This window comes from Clupea harengus, chromosome 8, assembly GCF_900700415.2.
Source record: "Clupea harengus chromosome 8, Ch_v2.0.2, whole genome shotgun sequence".
Lineage (NCBI taxonomy): Eukaryota > Metazoa > Chordata > Actinopteri > Clupeiformes > Clupeidae > Clupea > Clupea harengus.
In genome coordinates this window covers 4354566-4369758 of record NC_045159.1, presented here as the reverse complement: position 1 = coordinate 4369758, position 15193 = coordinate 4354566, and the positions used below count along the sequence as shown (strand labels likewise).

General features: G+C 38.3%; 1 protein-coding gene across 3 annotated transcripts in view; it reads left to right on the top strand.

Moving 5' to 3' along the window:
* LOC105900802 (DM1 protein kinase) overlaps window positions 1-14657 on the top strand; it is a 62912-nt gene extending 48255 nt beyond the window's left edge. For 2 of the 3 annotated variants that reach the window (XM_031571578.1, XM_031571580.2), the window contains exons 12-14: window positions 712-809; window positions 11086-13405; window positions 13449-14657. In XM_031571578.1, the coding sequence (XP_031427438.1) occupies window positions 712-809; window positions 11086-11111 (124 nt within the window). In that variant the 3' untranslated portion in view covers window positions 11112-13405; window positions 13449-14657. The remainder of the gene's footprint in view (window positions 1-711; window positions 810-11085; window positions 13406-13448) is intronic. The other variant, XM_031571579.1, reaches the window with a different exon arrangement.
* The last annotated feature ends 536 nt before the right edge of the window (window positions 14658-15193 follow it).

Sequence of the window (15193 nt, the reverse complement as noted above, 5' to 3'; positions counted from 1 at the left end):
TTTACATGATTTAAAAGATATTCTGCCAGAGACTACAAAATGCCTTTAGAGGTCTGGAAGACCTTGTTTTGGAGATGTGTGGGGGACCAACAGAATAGTAGGCTGGTATATACGAAGTGTGATCAGAAGGTTCAGAGGTTCACTGTGCCTATAAAAAGCAAAAACCGTCCCAGATTTACATTTTGCCGCCATCCCCTTTGAAGTAGTAACTTTGTGCAGTGATGCACCACTCCCAGCACTCCTGCCACACTTACAAACATGTCCTGTTCTTTAAGCGTATCCAGGAGGCAGTCTATATATAGGCCCAGTCTCTCAACTTCATGATCGCGCCTCAGATTCCTTTTTGATTCTATATGGCCCTCACACATGAAGCATAAGCATTAATATAAGGGCCACAGTTTCAACAACAATAACCATGTTTGATGTTATCGACAAAAACGGACAAATTAAAATGAACTTATTGATGTTTTGTGATTGTACAGTTACAAAGTTCAGTCCCTCTGTCAAGACAACCCGTTGCAAAGAACAGTAGGCAAGGTTTACCACTTTAGAAGTACGTATGTTAGAATAATGTCACCAGCTTCAATTAACTGTCTTCTGGCTTAGTGCTGATCCCAATTTTGGTTGTCTTCTACAGGATCAGATGAATTTGACAGAATTGAAGATGGCTTTAAAAACTAGTTTGTCAACTAAGATTTGGTGCTTGTTCAGGAGGTTGCAGGAAGCAGAGCAGCGGACCTCACAGCTGGAGAGAGGGATGACGAGGCTGCATGAGGAGATCCAGACGCTGAGGACTCAGAGAGAACAAGGCAAGCAATATACTGCCCAACTCACTCCTTTCCCCCTTTCCTGGAGAGCTCAGAATCACAAACTTGACCAGAAATCATTATGTAAAAAACTGAGGTGAAGTGCGCTTCCAGACCTCTAATTCCACAGGCAGAGATTTCTTGTACATACTGCACATAATAAGGTCCTTGAACAATTCATCGCCGTTCACTGACTGACCCTTGATTTTAATAGCACCTAAAATAAGTTTCAAACATGCAGTATTGGGACTGTATATTTATTGGTGTTTGAAGTTTCAATTCATACAAAAGAAAGTGTAATTTGATTTTTATTTTCGAGTGCATTTTATTCTGTTATCAGAAATAGTTTTGTCAGAAACTGTATGGATGTATGACTGTAGCAAGTTGTTAAATAATACGCTACCTAAACATACACTTTAGTTCTCCCACACATGAATTTAAATTCCTAAAATGTCGTATTTTCAACACGTAAGGTTAGATAGACGGCTATGTTAGCCTCAAGACATAATTTGTCCTCAATGTCAGGTTATTGGAGGCGGATCTGGTTGGTAACTGACATATTTTCAACATCAGTCAGTTAGATACACGTATTTCTTTATTAATAAACAGGTTGAACAGGTAATTTAAAACAAATGTACAGTGTAACTGCTACCAATCCTTGGTATACTCTTAGTTTCTTCTGACATATATGACAACTTCCGGTTTCAGAAAAAAAAATTATGTAGATTTCTGATGTACAAGTTAGAAAAAGGTAAATGACTTGTTTTTAATTTTGGTAATTAAATTGACAATCAAATAAGCCTTCCTTTTTCATTTTAGAGTTTTTCGTTTCTAAATGGAAACTTCAAACCCCAAAATGTGCACAGACTGGCCGAAAACTGTCACATTTGATTTAGTCAAAACTACTAAGATGTTTAATGGAAGGTTCAAGCTGGCAAAGTTCCTGGAACACCACTTCCTGGAGATTACAGAGTGCTGCAAAATGTGTATATGTCTGTGTTTGAATGGTATGGGTTGGTAAAGGAGGAGGACAGAGAATCAGAAGTGTAAATGTGTATATGTCTGTGTTTGAATGGTATGGGTTGGTAAAGGAGGATGACAGAGAATCAGAAGTGTAAATGTGTATATGTCTGTGTTTGAATGGTATGGGTTGGTAAAGGAGGATGACAGAGAATCAGAAGTGTAAATGTGTATATGTCTGTGTTTGAATGGTATGGGTTGGTAAGGGAGGACGACAGAGAATCAAAGGTCATACATACGTCAGTCAGGATAAAACATATTAGTGACACGCCCCGCCGTGCAGATAATCTCCCTTTTGCTTCCATAGAAATGCTAAAGTTTAGAGTCTAAACAATAATATGGGAAATATGATTATTAGGTCTGCATCATCGTTGCATAACCTACATATGACAACTGGAAAACTAGAAAAGACACATTGCTATTGCTGTTTTAGTTTCCTGTTGATTTTAGTGTGATTTTAGCTGCTAACGTGTGTTAATATGGTTCCATGGCAATGTTCCGAAAACCCATTATTCCGACAGCCCGCTGTTCCGAAATTTTGAGCACAGCAACGGGAACCACTATAGCCCTCATGCACATCCCAATGAATCACACAATCATATAAATGAATTTATTTCACAAGCATGAACTTTAATTCAGAATATTATTATACACACATGGCATTTGCATCGCGATGATACAAATATACTTTTATGATTGCCAACGCATGCATGCTTTGTCAGTGCTTGACAAGATATGTCTGATGTCCTGCGACAATCTGCCGGTGATTTCCTTCGCATGAGTGGTACCCCATATTCAAAACCAGAGTAGGCTAAGTTAACAAAATATTGCCTAGGAAAAGTTATATGCGTGATAGCCCGGTGAGCGTCTCTGCTGCGCTGCGCAAACTAAATGCTGTGTGTGTTTTGTGCCACTTAAAATATTTAAATTTTTTGCCAGGGGGACTATTTTTCGGAATATTGAGATTTCGGAATATCGGGCTTTCGGAACAATGGGCCGTCCCCGTTAATATGTACTCATTAGCTTGTGTTGACATGAAGCGGCACAGACACCCTGACGGTCTCTATCTTTTCCTATTATAGTTTTATCAGTTAAATTGAGGGCTGTAACATCAGCTAGATAACTAGCTATCATTTCATGCAAATGGAACTATTTCCCTAGCTATCTAATTAGCTAGCATAGCAACTACACAACCATACATAGCAACCACGTATGAATTATGTTGAATGGCTTCACATAGACATTAAACAAACCTGAGAGACAAGGGCTTACTCTGACATCAATGTAGTGAATGAAGAGGGAAAAGTCTATGGAGCAAAAACAGAGACTTTAAGCTTGCCATTGAAAAAAAACGAAATCGGCATTGATTAAAAAAAACCTAAACTGAAAAATAGAATACTGGCATTGAAACACCTGTATTGAAATTAACTTTGGGCGCTGGAAAGATGTTTTGATGTTTTTTTTTGTTTATTCTGGTGGGCGTTTTCACTTTGTTTGATGTCTAGTTGTCAATGTCAACTTGGCATGGAAGGGGTGGGGTTTGGTAGGCAGGATCAACAAATGTATGTTTTGCATAGATCCTGTGAGCAATCCCACAGAAGCTATAGCCATGCAGTTCAATGGGACTTCTCATTCACAATAATCTGCATCAATACTACCATACCTAGCTATCAGCTAAACTGCACACTGTAAGGATGGATTAGTGTTCAGACATCATGTATACTTGGTGAAAGATTGCCCCTCATTTTATGCTAAAAGCCCTTTACTCTTCTGTTTAGCGTTGGCTAACGTTAGCTTGTTATGGACTAGCAAACGTGATGAGGTAAAGCCAACTGGAGTAAAGATACATTTCTGGCATCATACCTGGGCCCTATTCCTCGTATGTGGTTCAACAAAGTCGATCAAATGTCCTATTAGCCAGTTTAAATGAACGCGATGATTGAGGACAGGCTATGTCCAAGGCTGATCCGCGCTCAAACAATGTCGTTAATTCGAACCAGACTTCAGTTATCAGGGTAATTGCACGTGCCCGTCCTACTTCAAAAGGGGGAAGCATCGATCACCAAAACCATGACTTTCTTACGGTACAATGGCTACTAAACTCACAGAAAGAGCCTCTTTTTTCTCCGCTACTGAGCAGGAGATGATCATGAACGCTTATGAAGAATACAAGACCATAATCATGGCAAAATCCAACACCGCCACCGCTGCGAGAGCAAGACAAGAAGCTGTGTATGGGGGGATATCTATGTATGTGTGTATTACGACAAGTGCGACAGTAGTACAGGTGGTAAAGGAGTTGTTTAAAAGAGTCGTTTAGTAATCGTAAGGTTGCTAGTTAGATTCCCCTCACCTCCTTACCAAATGTGTCCTTACATTTCCTTGTAAGTCGCTTTGAATAAAAGCGTCTGCTAAATGACTAAATTTATTAATAAGAAATTCAATAAATTGAAGCAGTGAAAAGAAATTGTGTGTATTTCTCTCTATTCTTATCATGAGTCCACCTTAATCATTTTCTACAATAATAATATGCTATGGTGTACTAATAACACTGCCATATAATTATGAGTGCTTTGTTCTCCGCATCGCCGATGCTACAAAAATGTACCACTCGCAAAAAAGCGCAAGGCTATGCATAGTCTGTGAGACAGTCAATGCTCGGCTGCAGCGTGTGGTGTTTGCAATGTATGGCTCGAGAAGGTCTTGTAAATAAATTATTCCTTGTCGGCAGAATCGATAGCGCTCGTATAGGAAGTCATTATGATGTGATAACGGATCTTGGCGATCTGGAAGAACTCTCTCCCTATGAAACGCTAATCTAACTAATATCGCTCCTTGGTCAATGGGATCTCTCAGGAAGGGAGCTGCCCTTTTTTCCCGGGGGTGTGGCAGGCTTATCCAGCTTCACTTAAATTAGCCTACGCTGGAGCAGGTTCAAGTTTATTGATGTGTTGCTATGGTGATTTAGCCAAAGTTGCTTAGAGGAACCGAAAAGGCGGACTTATGTTATCTTATCCTGAAAATGATCTTGGTAACTCGCTAAGCGAGGTACGAGGAATAGGGCCCTGGTCACGTGAAAACAAGTCATTATTTAGCGATAGTATCGATTACAGAAACACAGTGTTTCAGTGCACTTCAAGTGTACAACGGCTAGATCAATATAACTATACCATTAAGTCATCATTTGTATTAACTAGCTAACTACTTGCTATAAGCTGGGTAAGGTTAGTTAGTTTGTTCACTAATGGCAACAGTTGCTAAGGAAAGAAAAGTCCCACACCCACAGTGCCAAAGAAGTTGGCTGAAATCGTTGAAGACCGTACAAATACGTGGGTTTAATTAAATTTGGACCTGACACTCATTAGATAGAAACATGTTCTAAACTTGGGCATCGACGCCTGTGGACAACTGTATTTGCGTGGATACCTGAATCATAGCCATGTAGAGAGACACGGCTTTGATCTGAATTATGTATCGCCAGATGAAAAAATAAAATTAAAATAAACTAGAGGTGGCATCTATTGGTTTGCCAACAGGACAGTGTCTGTCTATGGAATTCCCATACCGCATATATAGCACTATGTTCAAGACTAAGATGATAAAATGATCCTTGAATGTATATGTGTATTTTTTATCAAGGACACACAATGTATGGACATTAATTCATCCTGAGTATCAAGTTAAGCTAGGTATCGTAGTATCGTTTCTCATCAAGTGTTAAATTATTGATGAAAATCTTTGTGGATGAGAAGTGCCATTGAACTGTTTTACGTCGGATTGTCTTCTTTTTACAATCCTTTTTACAATCTTTTTACAAAGTCCGGCCACACCCACGTTCAGAGATGCTATGCCCACTGAACCTATGCAAATAATATATCCCTCCCGTCAAGCTCCTCCCCTTCCACGTCGAAACAGAACCAGTCAGATGACATTGAAAAGTATACTTGCCGTGTAAACAAATCTGCACTGAAAAAGGCTGAAGAAACCAAAATTAAGAAACAAAGAAAAGACTGCCTTTGAAAAATCCCAAAGTGCCCAAAGTTAATTTCAATACAAATGTTTCAATGCCAATGTTATATTCTTCAATTTAGTGGGGTTTTTTATATTCCAATTTAGTTTTTTTCAATGCCAAGCTTTAAGTCTCTGTTTTAGCTCCACATCTATCATATATCCCATTTCTGTTTAATAATACACTAGCCCTCTTGGAAGATCCAGACAAAGAATGACAAAGAATGATACAAAATCTACCAATGTATTTTAGAGAGATATTCATTTGAAACTCCTCAAAATGACATAGACATCTTGCACCCTCTCTGGAAGGGAAAGCATAATGCATAGGCCTTTCTTCCTATAAATGAAATTGTATTACATAACCTGTCAAAGATATGATGCTTCATTACCAATAATAGTAGGATACTCTTGACCAGGACCAGTCGTGTGTGAAGGCGCGTCTTTATTCAAATAAAGGTTGGTAATTGTTCAAATAAAGACACTCCTTCACACACGACTGGTCCTGGAATGGAATAGATAAGAATAGTGTATGATCCCCAACTAAGTCTCCTAAATGTACATTCCTAACCACAGAGGGAGAGGAGCGTGTCATATTTTGTGTAAATCCTGAGTTATTCCAGTAGATCTGACTCAAGCCTTGAATTCCTCTGGGATATTTGGAACGTGTAGGGAGTTGGTGGTACAGTAGTTAGCGTCGCTGCCCTTCAAGTAGTCAACCTGGGTTTGATTCCCAGCCACTGCAGGAAGTGTAAGTCATCTTGGGAAAAAGTGTGTCCAAAAGTGTTTAATATCAGACCTTTCCCAGATATGATTAGTCATGATGTATCTTGCCTTTTCCATTAAACATCTTTGTATTCACTATTTTTGCTTGTTATTTGATTATGTTTTGTATTTGAAGAACTATTTATGAAATGACATAATTATTCATATTTTCATTTTTTGTTTTCTAAATTGAATAATGGATTGAATGAATGATACACAGATTGAAATGGAATGGGTCACCTTCTAACTATGGCTGTGCATAAGGCCAAATAATGGAATGGGTCACCTTCTAACTATGGCTGTGCATAAGGCCAAATAATGGCTCACCTTCTAACTATGGCTGTGCATAAGGCCAAATCATGCTTTCCATTTCCTCTTTAGTTCCCTTGATTTCTATCCTCTCCACTATACTTCTATCCTCTCCATTGCTCTTCCCCCTTACTCATAAGAACAAATACCTCCTGCTGTCACGCATGGGGAACTTTCATTACAATGCTGTCAGCTGTGTATGTGTATGTGTATGTGAATGTGTATGTGTATGTGTATGTGAATGTGAATGTGTAATATGTGTGATTGAATGTGTATGTGTATGTGTATGTGAATGTGAATGTGTAATATGTGTGATTGAATGTTGGGCTGTTCAGTGGGGCTGCTCTAACTTTGCTCTCTTTCTTGACCACAGGGCTGGGTGTGTGCCCTCCATCTCTTTCTCTATATGCTCACTGTGTGGACCCCCCAGGGGATGTAAGCCTGTCTGTGCTCCGCTCTCTGTCTCTGGCCTTATGGAAAAGCTCATTTGAAATATTGAAACATTTTCTCAGCCCTTAAATTATTTTGTGCAGGGGCATTTGTAAATTTGACCTGTTGAAATTTGGGTTTCTCTCAGAGTATGTCAGCGCCTCCTTCCTGCCATTACCCACTGGTAATACCCCTTCTCCGACATCTATTGATATTTCACAGAGTGAGACCTACATCCTGGTTATATCATCAACTATGTTTTGTAGATGTAATAGAGATAAGGTGGCTAAAGTCTGTCAAAACCAGGGGCGGAAATGTCTGATCACCTTTGAAGAGACAATATCATTAGTTTAGTGGAAAACCAAAGTACTGATGGTAGTGATGCAATATACCATGCGAGAGCACAAAACAGAGCTGTCCAGGAATCTCCCCTTGAGACATTTTCTACCAAACACACAAACATTGATAGATACTGGCAACTCACCTCCTCTTCTCTTTTTTACTAGGCAATTTACTAGGTTACAAGGAGTAAAGGGCTGTCCCAAAGATAATTCTATTTCATTTCTTTTTTTTTTAAACTTCTTTCATTCAACTCTACATACTGTATACAAATGATGTCTAACAATAAATCGTTTTGTAACTGGAATCCACTACAACAACAATAAAACATGCCTGCAAGCATCCATAACCGAGAGCAGAGTAATATTACTGACATTACTAAAGGATGGGGCGGCGGGCCAGGAGAGACGCAAAGGACAAGGCTTGCGACCGACTATTTGAGAGGGGGAATCCCTTCTCTTCTACGATGACACCAAAGATGGCAGGCATTGGGTTTGGTGTAATTGTTTGGCTACACATCTAAGACTGTTTGTCAAATACAGAGGACCAAGAGGAGGGAATGGAAGAGAAAAACTAAACAATATGGGATTAAGTGGCAGGGGCAATGAGGAATGGGGCATCTTTGGCAGTTGGGATTTTTGTCAGTGTATATCCTGGCGAGTCTTCTGCAAATCCCATGTTTTCCAAGGATTGTCTCCCGCTTATTAAAGGTCTATTTCCCACCGGTGGGAAAATAGTTTTTTTTTCTTGATGTAAATATGCCTTTAAAGCTCTATGAGATTTTGTCCTAGAATCGTAAAAAGAGCACGCCCAGAAACATTACATATATGCCACTTGTGCATCAATGTTTTTTAGTTAGAGGAAATGTACAAAAACATCAAGGCATGTCAGACTACCTAAAAAAGTCTAACAGGCCTTAGTCCCCAAAGGGTTAAATTCCATTTTATTTATATAGCAGAAAAACAATAAAATTGTCTCAAGGCGCTTTACAGAGCCTAGGGCCTAAAACCCCCTTAGAGCAAGCACAATGGCGAGAAGAACAAGGAAAAACTCCCTGTTAATCGGGAAAAACCTTAAGCAGAACTGCGGCACATAAGGGGGGGGGGGGGCATCTGCTTGTGGACGGCTGGGTATATTCTTATAAATCCTGTTTGATCAGTAGGACAGTCTCCAGACACAGAGCTATAGCCTTAGCAAGAGTTTTGTTGTCACACCAGGCAGATGTTTTCTTGTTTATTCTGATGTGCTTTTTCAATGACGATCTTTTCGTTGTTTCTTCATGTAGGCCTTTTTCAATGCAGGATTTTCAAATCAAAACATCTTTACAGTGCCCAAGTGTGAATGAGTGCTTGTGCGTGTCTCATCAACGTTAGTTGCGGCTGTTATCTTGCCCGTTCAGTAAGCTAACATAAACATTATCCTAATGGCCACTATAAGATAGCTAGGATAACAATATTTTCTTGTAAAGGGTTACAATAAAGTTATCAATCACACGGTCACTTCACAAAAGTTAGCTAACTCAACTTGGTTGCTGCTGTCTCTGAATATTATTATTTTGCTGAGAAGTCAGGTTTTTTTCCAGTACATGTTGAAGGATGCTTCTGAAAGATTCCCTTTTATCCCAAGCTGTCATAGCGCAGGCAAAAAAAAAGTCCAACTGCTACATGTAGGGGAAGAGAAGCCCACAGTCTGAAACCATGTGTGAGGTCCTTGCGTGCGGATGCCTCCCAAAAGTAAATGCTATCTGGGGGAGTTTAGTAGAATCCTTCATGGAGAAAGAAACCCTGATTGGACTTATTTCCCTTCCCTAGTCCATTTTTCAAGACTGATTATTAATATATTTGATTTCCTTGATTTTGAGAAGGGTAAGAGAAGAGAAGGCTTAGCAGGGCCTTACAATTTGCCACTGAAAGTAATCCTTTATTACAACTTGATCGTTGGTTGTCTAATTTTCAGATTTTTTAATATGAAATGTTTTAAATATAAAAAAATAGGGCTGTCAAAATAGCATGTTGATTTAAATTAATTAATTATAGAAAAATAATTTGTAATTTTTTTTAGATTACAACATAATCACACTCTGATGAATACATTAATTAATTTAAATCATGTCTGTGCTGCGGTAATAGTTCATATTTCTCCCACTGCGTGCTTTTGATGTGAAGCTACAACCATGTTTTGGGCTGTACTGGTAGCAGGGTGTTAGATCTACAGCCTCATCTTGGAATGATTTGTATACATCACCTCGTTTTTGAGATTGAGAAGGAGATTTCCAAAACTTCAGACACACTTTCAAAAACCAATGAAAATCCCCAATGGTAATTTGTAAAATATAACAGTAAGAAAAAAACTGTTGTTCAACTATATAACTTTTCTTCACCTCAGTTTCGCACAAGACACAGTTTTTTGGTGTAGTCTGTTAGTAAGCTGGGTAGTTTTAGACAAAAAACTGGGTTGGGTTAATCAGGAATAAAGTGTTCTTCCTTAAATAAAGTTCATTGAAGTATCTGTTGTTTGCCATTAACGTGTGGTGAACATCACACTGCCAAGGCTTCTTTACTCTGTCACTTCACGTCAATGGCAAATCTGACAGATTTTTGAATGATTTTCACGGCAAATTGATATATGCGATTAATTTAGTTGTATAAATTGTATATAATTAATCACAAAGAATGTAATTAGATTTACTTTTTAAAATCTTGACAGCTCTAGTAATATTATTACTACTATTACTACTACGACTACCACCAATAATAATAATACAAAATAATAAAAGTTACAGAAATATTGTTTATCAGTCCAGGATGCATACAAGTTTTTGTTTTTAAACCGCCCATACCAAGAACAATCAGTAGGTGGCAATAGTACTCCATGTATGGGTTTAGTTTATTGGGTAGTATATATCTGCTACAGTAGTGTGAGTTATTGAGCTACAACAGCTAAGGTTAATAAGGTTAGGTAGGTTGAAGTTAGCTAAGCTGTATTTGTCAATTCTGTAGCTAGCTAGCAATTAGCTACATAGCTAACCCTTTACCTAGCTAATATTTGTTAATGAACCAAAAACTGAGGGTTAATTAATTGCAGTGTACAAAACAGTGTTTACTGCATTGAGTGGTCAATGTAAAGACATTCCTGACGTATCTTTTGTTTAAAGTTAACTTTTTCACTACTATGTTACTTACTAAAGGTCACCCACCATGTGCGATGTTTCTGAGCGTTAACATGGCAAAATGCAAAAATCATTATATTGTGTATTATAGATATTTATGAAATTGCATATAATGTTCACAGTAAAATATTGTGATTTCCGCCCCTGGTCCAAACCCACACGTAGTTACAATTATTTACATAATTCAAGAATACTCTTGGGACAAAGCCAAATGGATAACTCTTTCAATTTGTCCCATAGGTTCGCTGGCCACAGGTGAGGTGTGAGTCATATCTCCTGGCGTGTGCTAGGGGGATGAGCTTCCAGCCTGGGAATGTCACTGCCGGTCTGAAGCCTCCCGACCTAAAGCTTTCATTCAGACACAACAAAGGTGATGATGACGCTCTTCGGCACCTTTCAAGGCTTTGCCAATCACTGCTAAGCAGGCGATACTAAGAGACCAACTTCAAACAGACAGAGCTGTAGTGGCACATTTCTACAGAGGACATGTGAGCACTGCAATCATTTTTGTGTGAGAAACTGCTGTTCCACTATGTCCATCGAAGTATTTCTGCTTGGGTTTTTCAGTTGTGTCAAAAGACAGATCTTGTCCAAACATCTACAGTACTTCATGTAAAAAAACAACAACAAAAACCCAGGAAACAAACAACGTATTCACCCAATCCGGGCGACCTTGATCTATTTTTAATAGAGGCATAAACAAGAGCCTTTAGTGGAGCTGGGAGTAATTAATGGGGTCTGGATGGCTTGAGAAAATCAAAACAGACAAACTTGAAGATATAAAATGGTTGGTGACTAGAGCCCAAACAATATAAGATTTTTAAGACCACTTTGATTTTGATATTTAATTATTTTAAAAAACAATAATAATATATCGGCTGATATTCATTTTAACACATAACATAAACAAATAATTTTTCCCAAACATTTAGTGTAGTGATCGAAGAGTTCTGACCAAGATAGGACATAATGTAGTTTAAATAATTATCTGGAAACAAAGGCTCTACTTGATGGACAAAAATATATAATAAAGTACAGGTATTGTTTTTTATGGTTGTTTGATAGTTATAAATATATAATAAAGTACAGGTATTCTTTTTTATTGTTGTTTGATAGTTATAAGCTCACACCTAATTTTTCACAATGACTAGCCTACTTTCCATATACTCACTTATCCAGTTTATTGCTTTTAATTCTATAGAAGTTACAACAAAACATTTTTCAACCACCATTTTGTCAATTTAAACTATGCGATAGGTTGCTTTGAATGAACACTGTTGTTAACACATGCAACAAAATTTGGGAGATGTATGAAGCCAAAACAGAGACCTTGAGTTTGGCATTGAAAAAAACCCACTAAACTAGTTTCAAGTGTTCAATTAGCGATGAAAATATTTTTTTGTAGATGAGAAGTGCCATTGAACGGGCTGACATGGGATTTTCTCTTCCTTTTTTAATAATTCCAATACATCCGGCCACGCCCACGTTCAGAGACGCGCTGCCCATTGGTTCTATGCAAATTATGTATTTCTTGTGCCTCCCATCAATCTCCTCCCGTTCCACGCCAAAACAGAGACAGTAAGTTCAAATTGAAAAGTACCGACAACGAAAAAAAGACATCAGAATAAACAAAAAAAACATAAAAAATCTTTTCAGTTCCTAAAGTTAATGTTAGTTAATTAAAAGTTAAGTCAATGCCAAACTGAAAGTCTCTGTTTTAGCTCCATAGAGATGGGCCATGGAGATGAATCAACCCTCTCTGTCATGTATTTTTTTTCAAAGTGCTCACTTTTATTGAGCTTACAATTTGTAATGCATGACTGTAACTGCTGAAGTTTAAATTGCGAGACTGAGAAACCGTGGCATTAGCTTTGTGGCTAACTAACTTAACAATGTAGTTTCTGTCAACAATATAGCCGGAATATGTTTGAGATATGATGAGGGAGGAAATTATAGAATATCCGTTCTGTTACTACCACTACTGTTTCACAAATAAACCAACAAACAAGTTAGCCGATAACCTATAAGTTAGCTGTTGTGTATGTTATGTAAGCTATGTAAACTATGAGGTAACTGGTACTGTACCATGGAACTGTGCCTGACAGTAACACCAGTTATAAGAGTGGGCCTGTTACACTGACACACAGTGTGGACTTCATTTATGTTACAGGATACATAAGCAAGTACAAGCAAGCATCCTCTGGTGTTAAAGACAATTTTTTAACAAAAATAAAGCTGTGAAGAGAATAATTTGAAATGGCAAAAAAAGGAACAAAACTTTCCTAGGCCACTAAGAACCGCAAGTGGACTATTGAAGACGGGAAGAAAGTCTTGTAAAGAGATGAATGAAAATCTTCACTTCATCACACAGGGCTTTTGTACACCTTCAAGTGGGTGAAAAGATTGTTTTTGAGCATGTGCCAACTGTCGAACATGAAGCAGGAGGCATGATGGTCTGGGACTCTTTTTTTAAAATCTAGAGTCAATGACTTGCACAGAGTGACTAGCACCCTACAGGTCTAGAGTCAATGACTTGCACAGAGTGACTAGCACCCTACAGGTCTAGAGTCAATGACTTGCACAGAGTGACTAGCACCCTACAGGTCTACCGCATTTAGATAATGACCAAAACGGAACAGGACATTGGAATAGGACAGACTTGACATTCCTTGCATAATGTTTTTTTCTTGTGGTTTTGAGGTTTTCTTGTGTAAGTAACTTCCCCATGGTATTACACACAAGTCAATAATGCAATCACTTTAGCACATTCTCAAACATATGACACATTGTTACCGTATAATAATTTGTACACAAAGTAAAATTAGGGCTCCCATTTTGAGTGGTGTAAACTCTGAGGATCTTAAAGTTGATCAACTGGTGGCTCAAATTTTGGCTTTTATTTCATAAAAGAGAGCATTGTTTGTTGTGGCACATTGGTAGAGGGATGTTAAAGAAGGGAGAACAAAACAAATATTATTCTCATGACTCCACCCCTGATTTCTGTTTGTGTTCTTTATTGTGAACTGTGATTTTATTTATAGAGTTGCATATCCAGGCCACTAGAAGGTGCTTAAGGGAGTGATGGGAAGTAGGCTTAACTGCAGAATAAACCATGCAGGGAACAGTTTGATGTGATCCGTTGAATCCCATCATATGTTCATAAGATCATGTGTATTCTTCAACCCAATATGCTAGCTTAGAAGCCAATACAATGTTAAAGATGTTAATGTTAAAGAGTTTTATTGAAATTATGTATTTCCTGTTAAACACGTGTTTGCTGGGAAATGGCGCTAGGCACTAAGGCTAGGGGATTAGCCCCGACCGTTGAGAAGTGACTGAATCTCACTTCTACCATGATGATGAAATAATGAGTTGCATTTCAAACGATGCCTAGACATTCAAGTAGTAGGATAACAGTCTAACAATGGCTGTACAAGTAATGATGTTCTGAACATATATTGTCATATGGACAACTAGCATAGTCTCATGCATTAAATGAATAGGCCTACAGCTTAAGGACAAGAAGGGCCATGTATTAGTTAAGCAGGATAAGCTGTAATTACGGTGAACATGGGTTAGCTTGTTAATTGATTTGATGCATTTCATGTGTTATGTTACTAACGTGCTTTGTTTAGATGTGATTTCAGAGTGAATATAGTTTATCTTGCTGATAGTGTGTTGTTTCGAAGAATGTACCTATCATGTGTGCCCTGTTAAGCGAATGACTCAGAACACCAGATGCATTTTTGGAATTGATTTAATTCTTGTTGTGGTTAATGTTTTAACAGAATAAAGCATGCAGAGAAAATCCATTGCCACGGTTTGAAATGTGCTTTCTTGAATTCCATCACAGGGGTACATGTCACAGAACCTGGCTTTGACCCGGGTGCAGCAATAACACCAATATCTGTCTTCGCCTCATGAAGCCTGTTTAGTCAAAGTGGATTAATTTGATCAATTACCACATCGACATACATAGCTTTCACTTTGTCATTTACTTTTGAATCTGCACAAATTTATGAATTGTATAACTTGAGCATTCAAGACTGATGATAATTCTGCTACCATAGACTTAGAGACTCAGTCAGGAAAAGTCTGAGTTTAAATATCCTCAACTAAGCATCTTAAGCGTATTTGCAAATATATGTCTCCTGGTGTGAAAAACAAAGCTGGTCACTTTCATCACTGGGACTGTCTAACTGGTGTGTGCACAGGCCCTGCGACACGTACTGGCATGATAGGAATGAGACTCACAGCTGGCTTATCTGTGGTACTTAGAAGGTGAAGAGCGAGGGGCTGTCAGTGTTGGAGTAGGCAGAGTGGGATACAGACTTTCCTGTGGCATAGC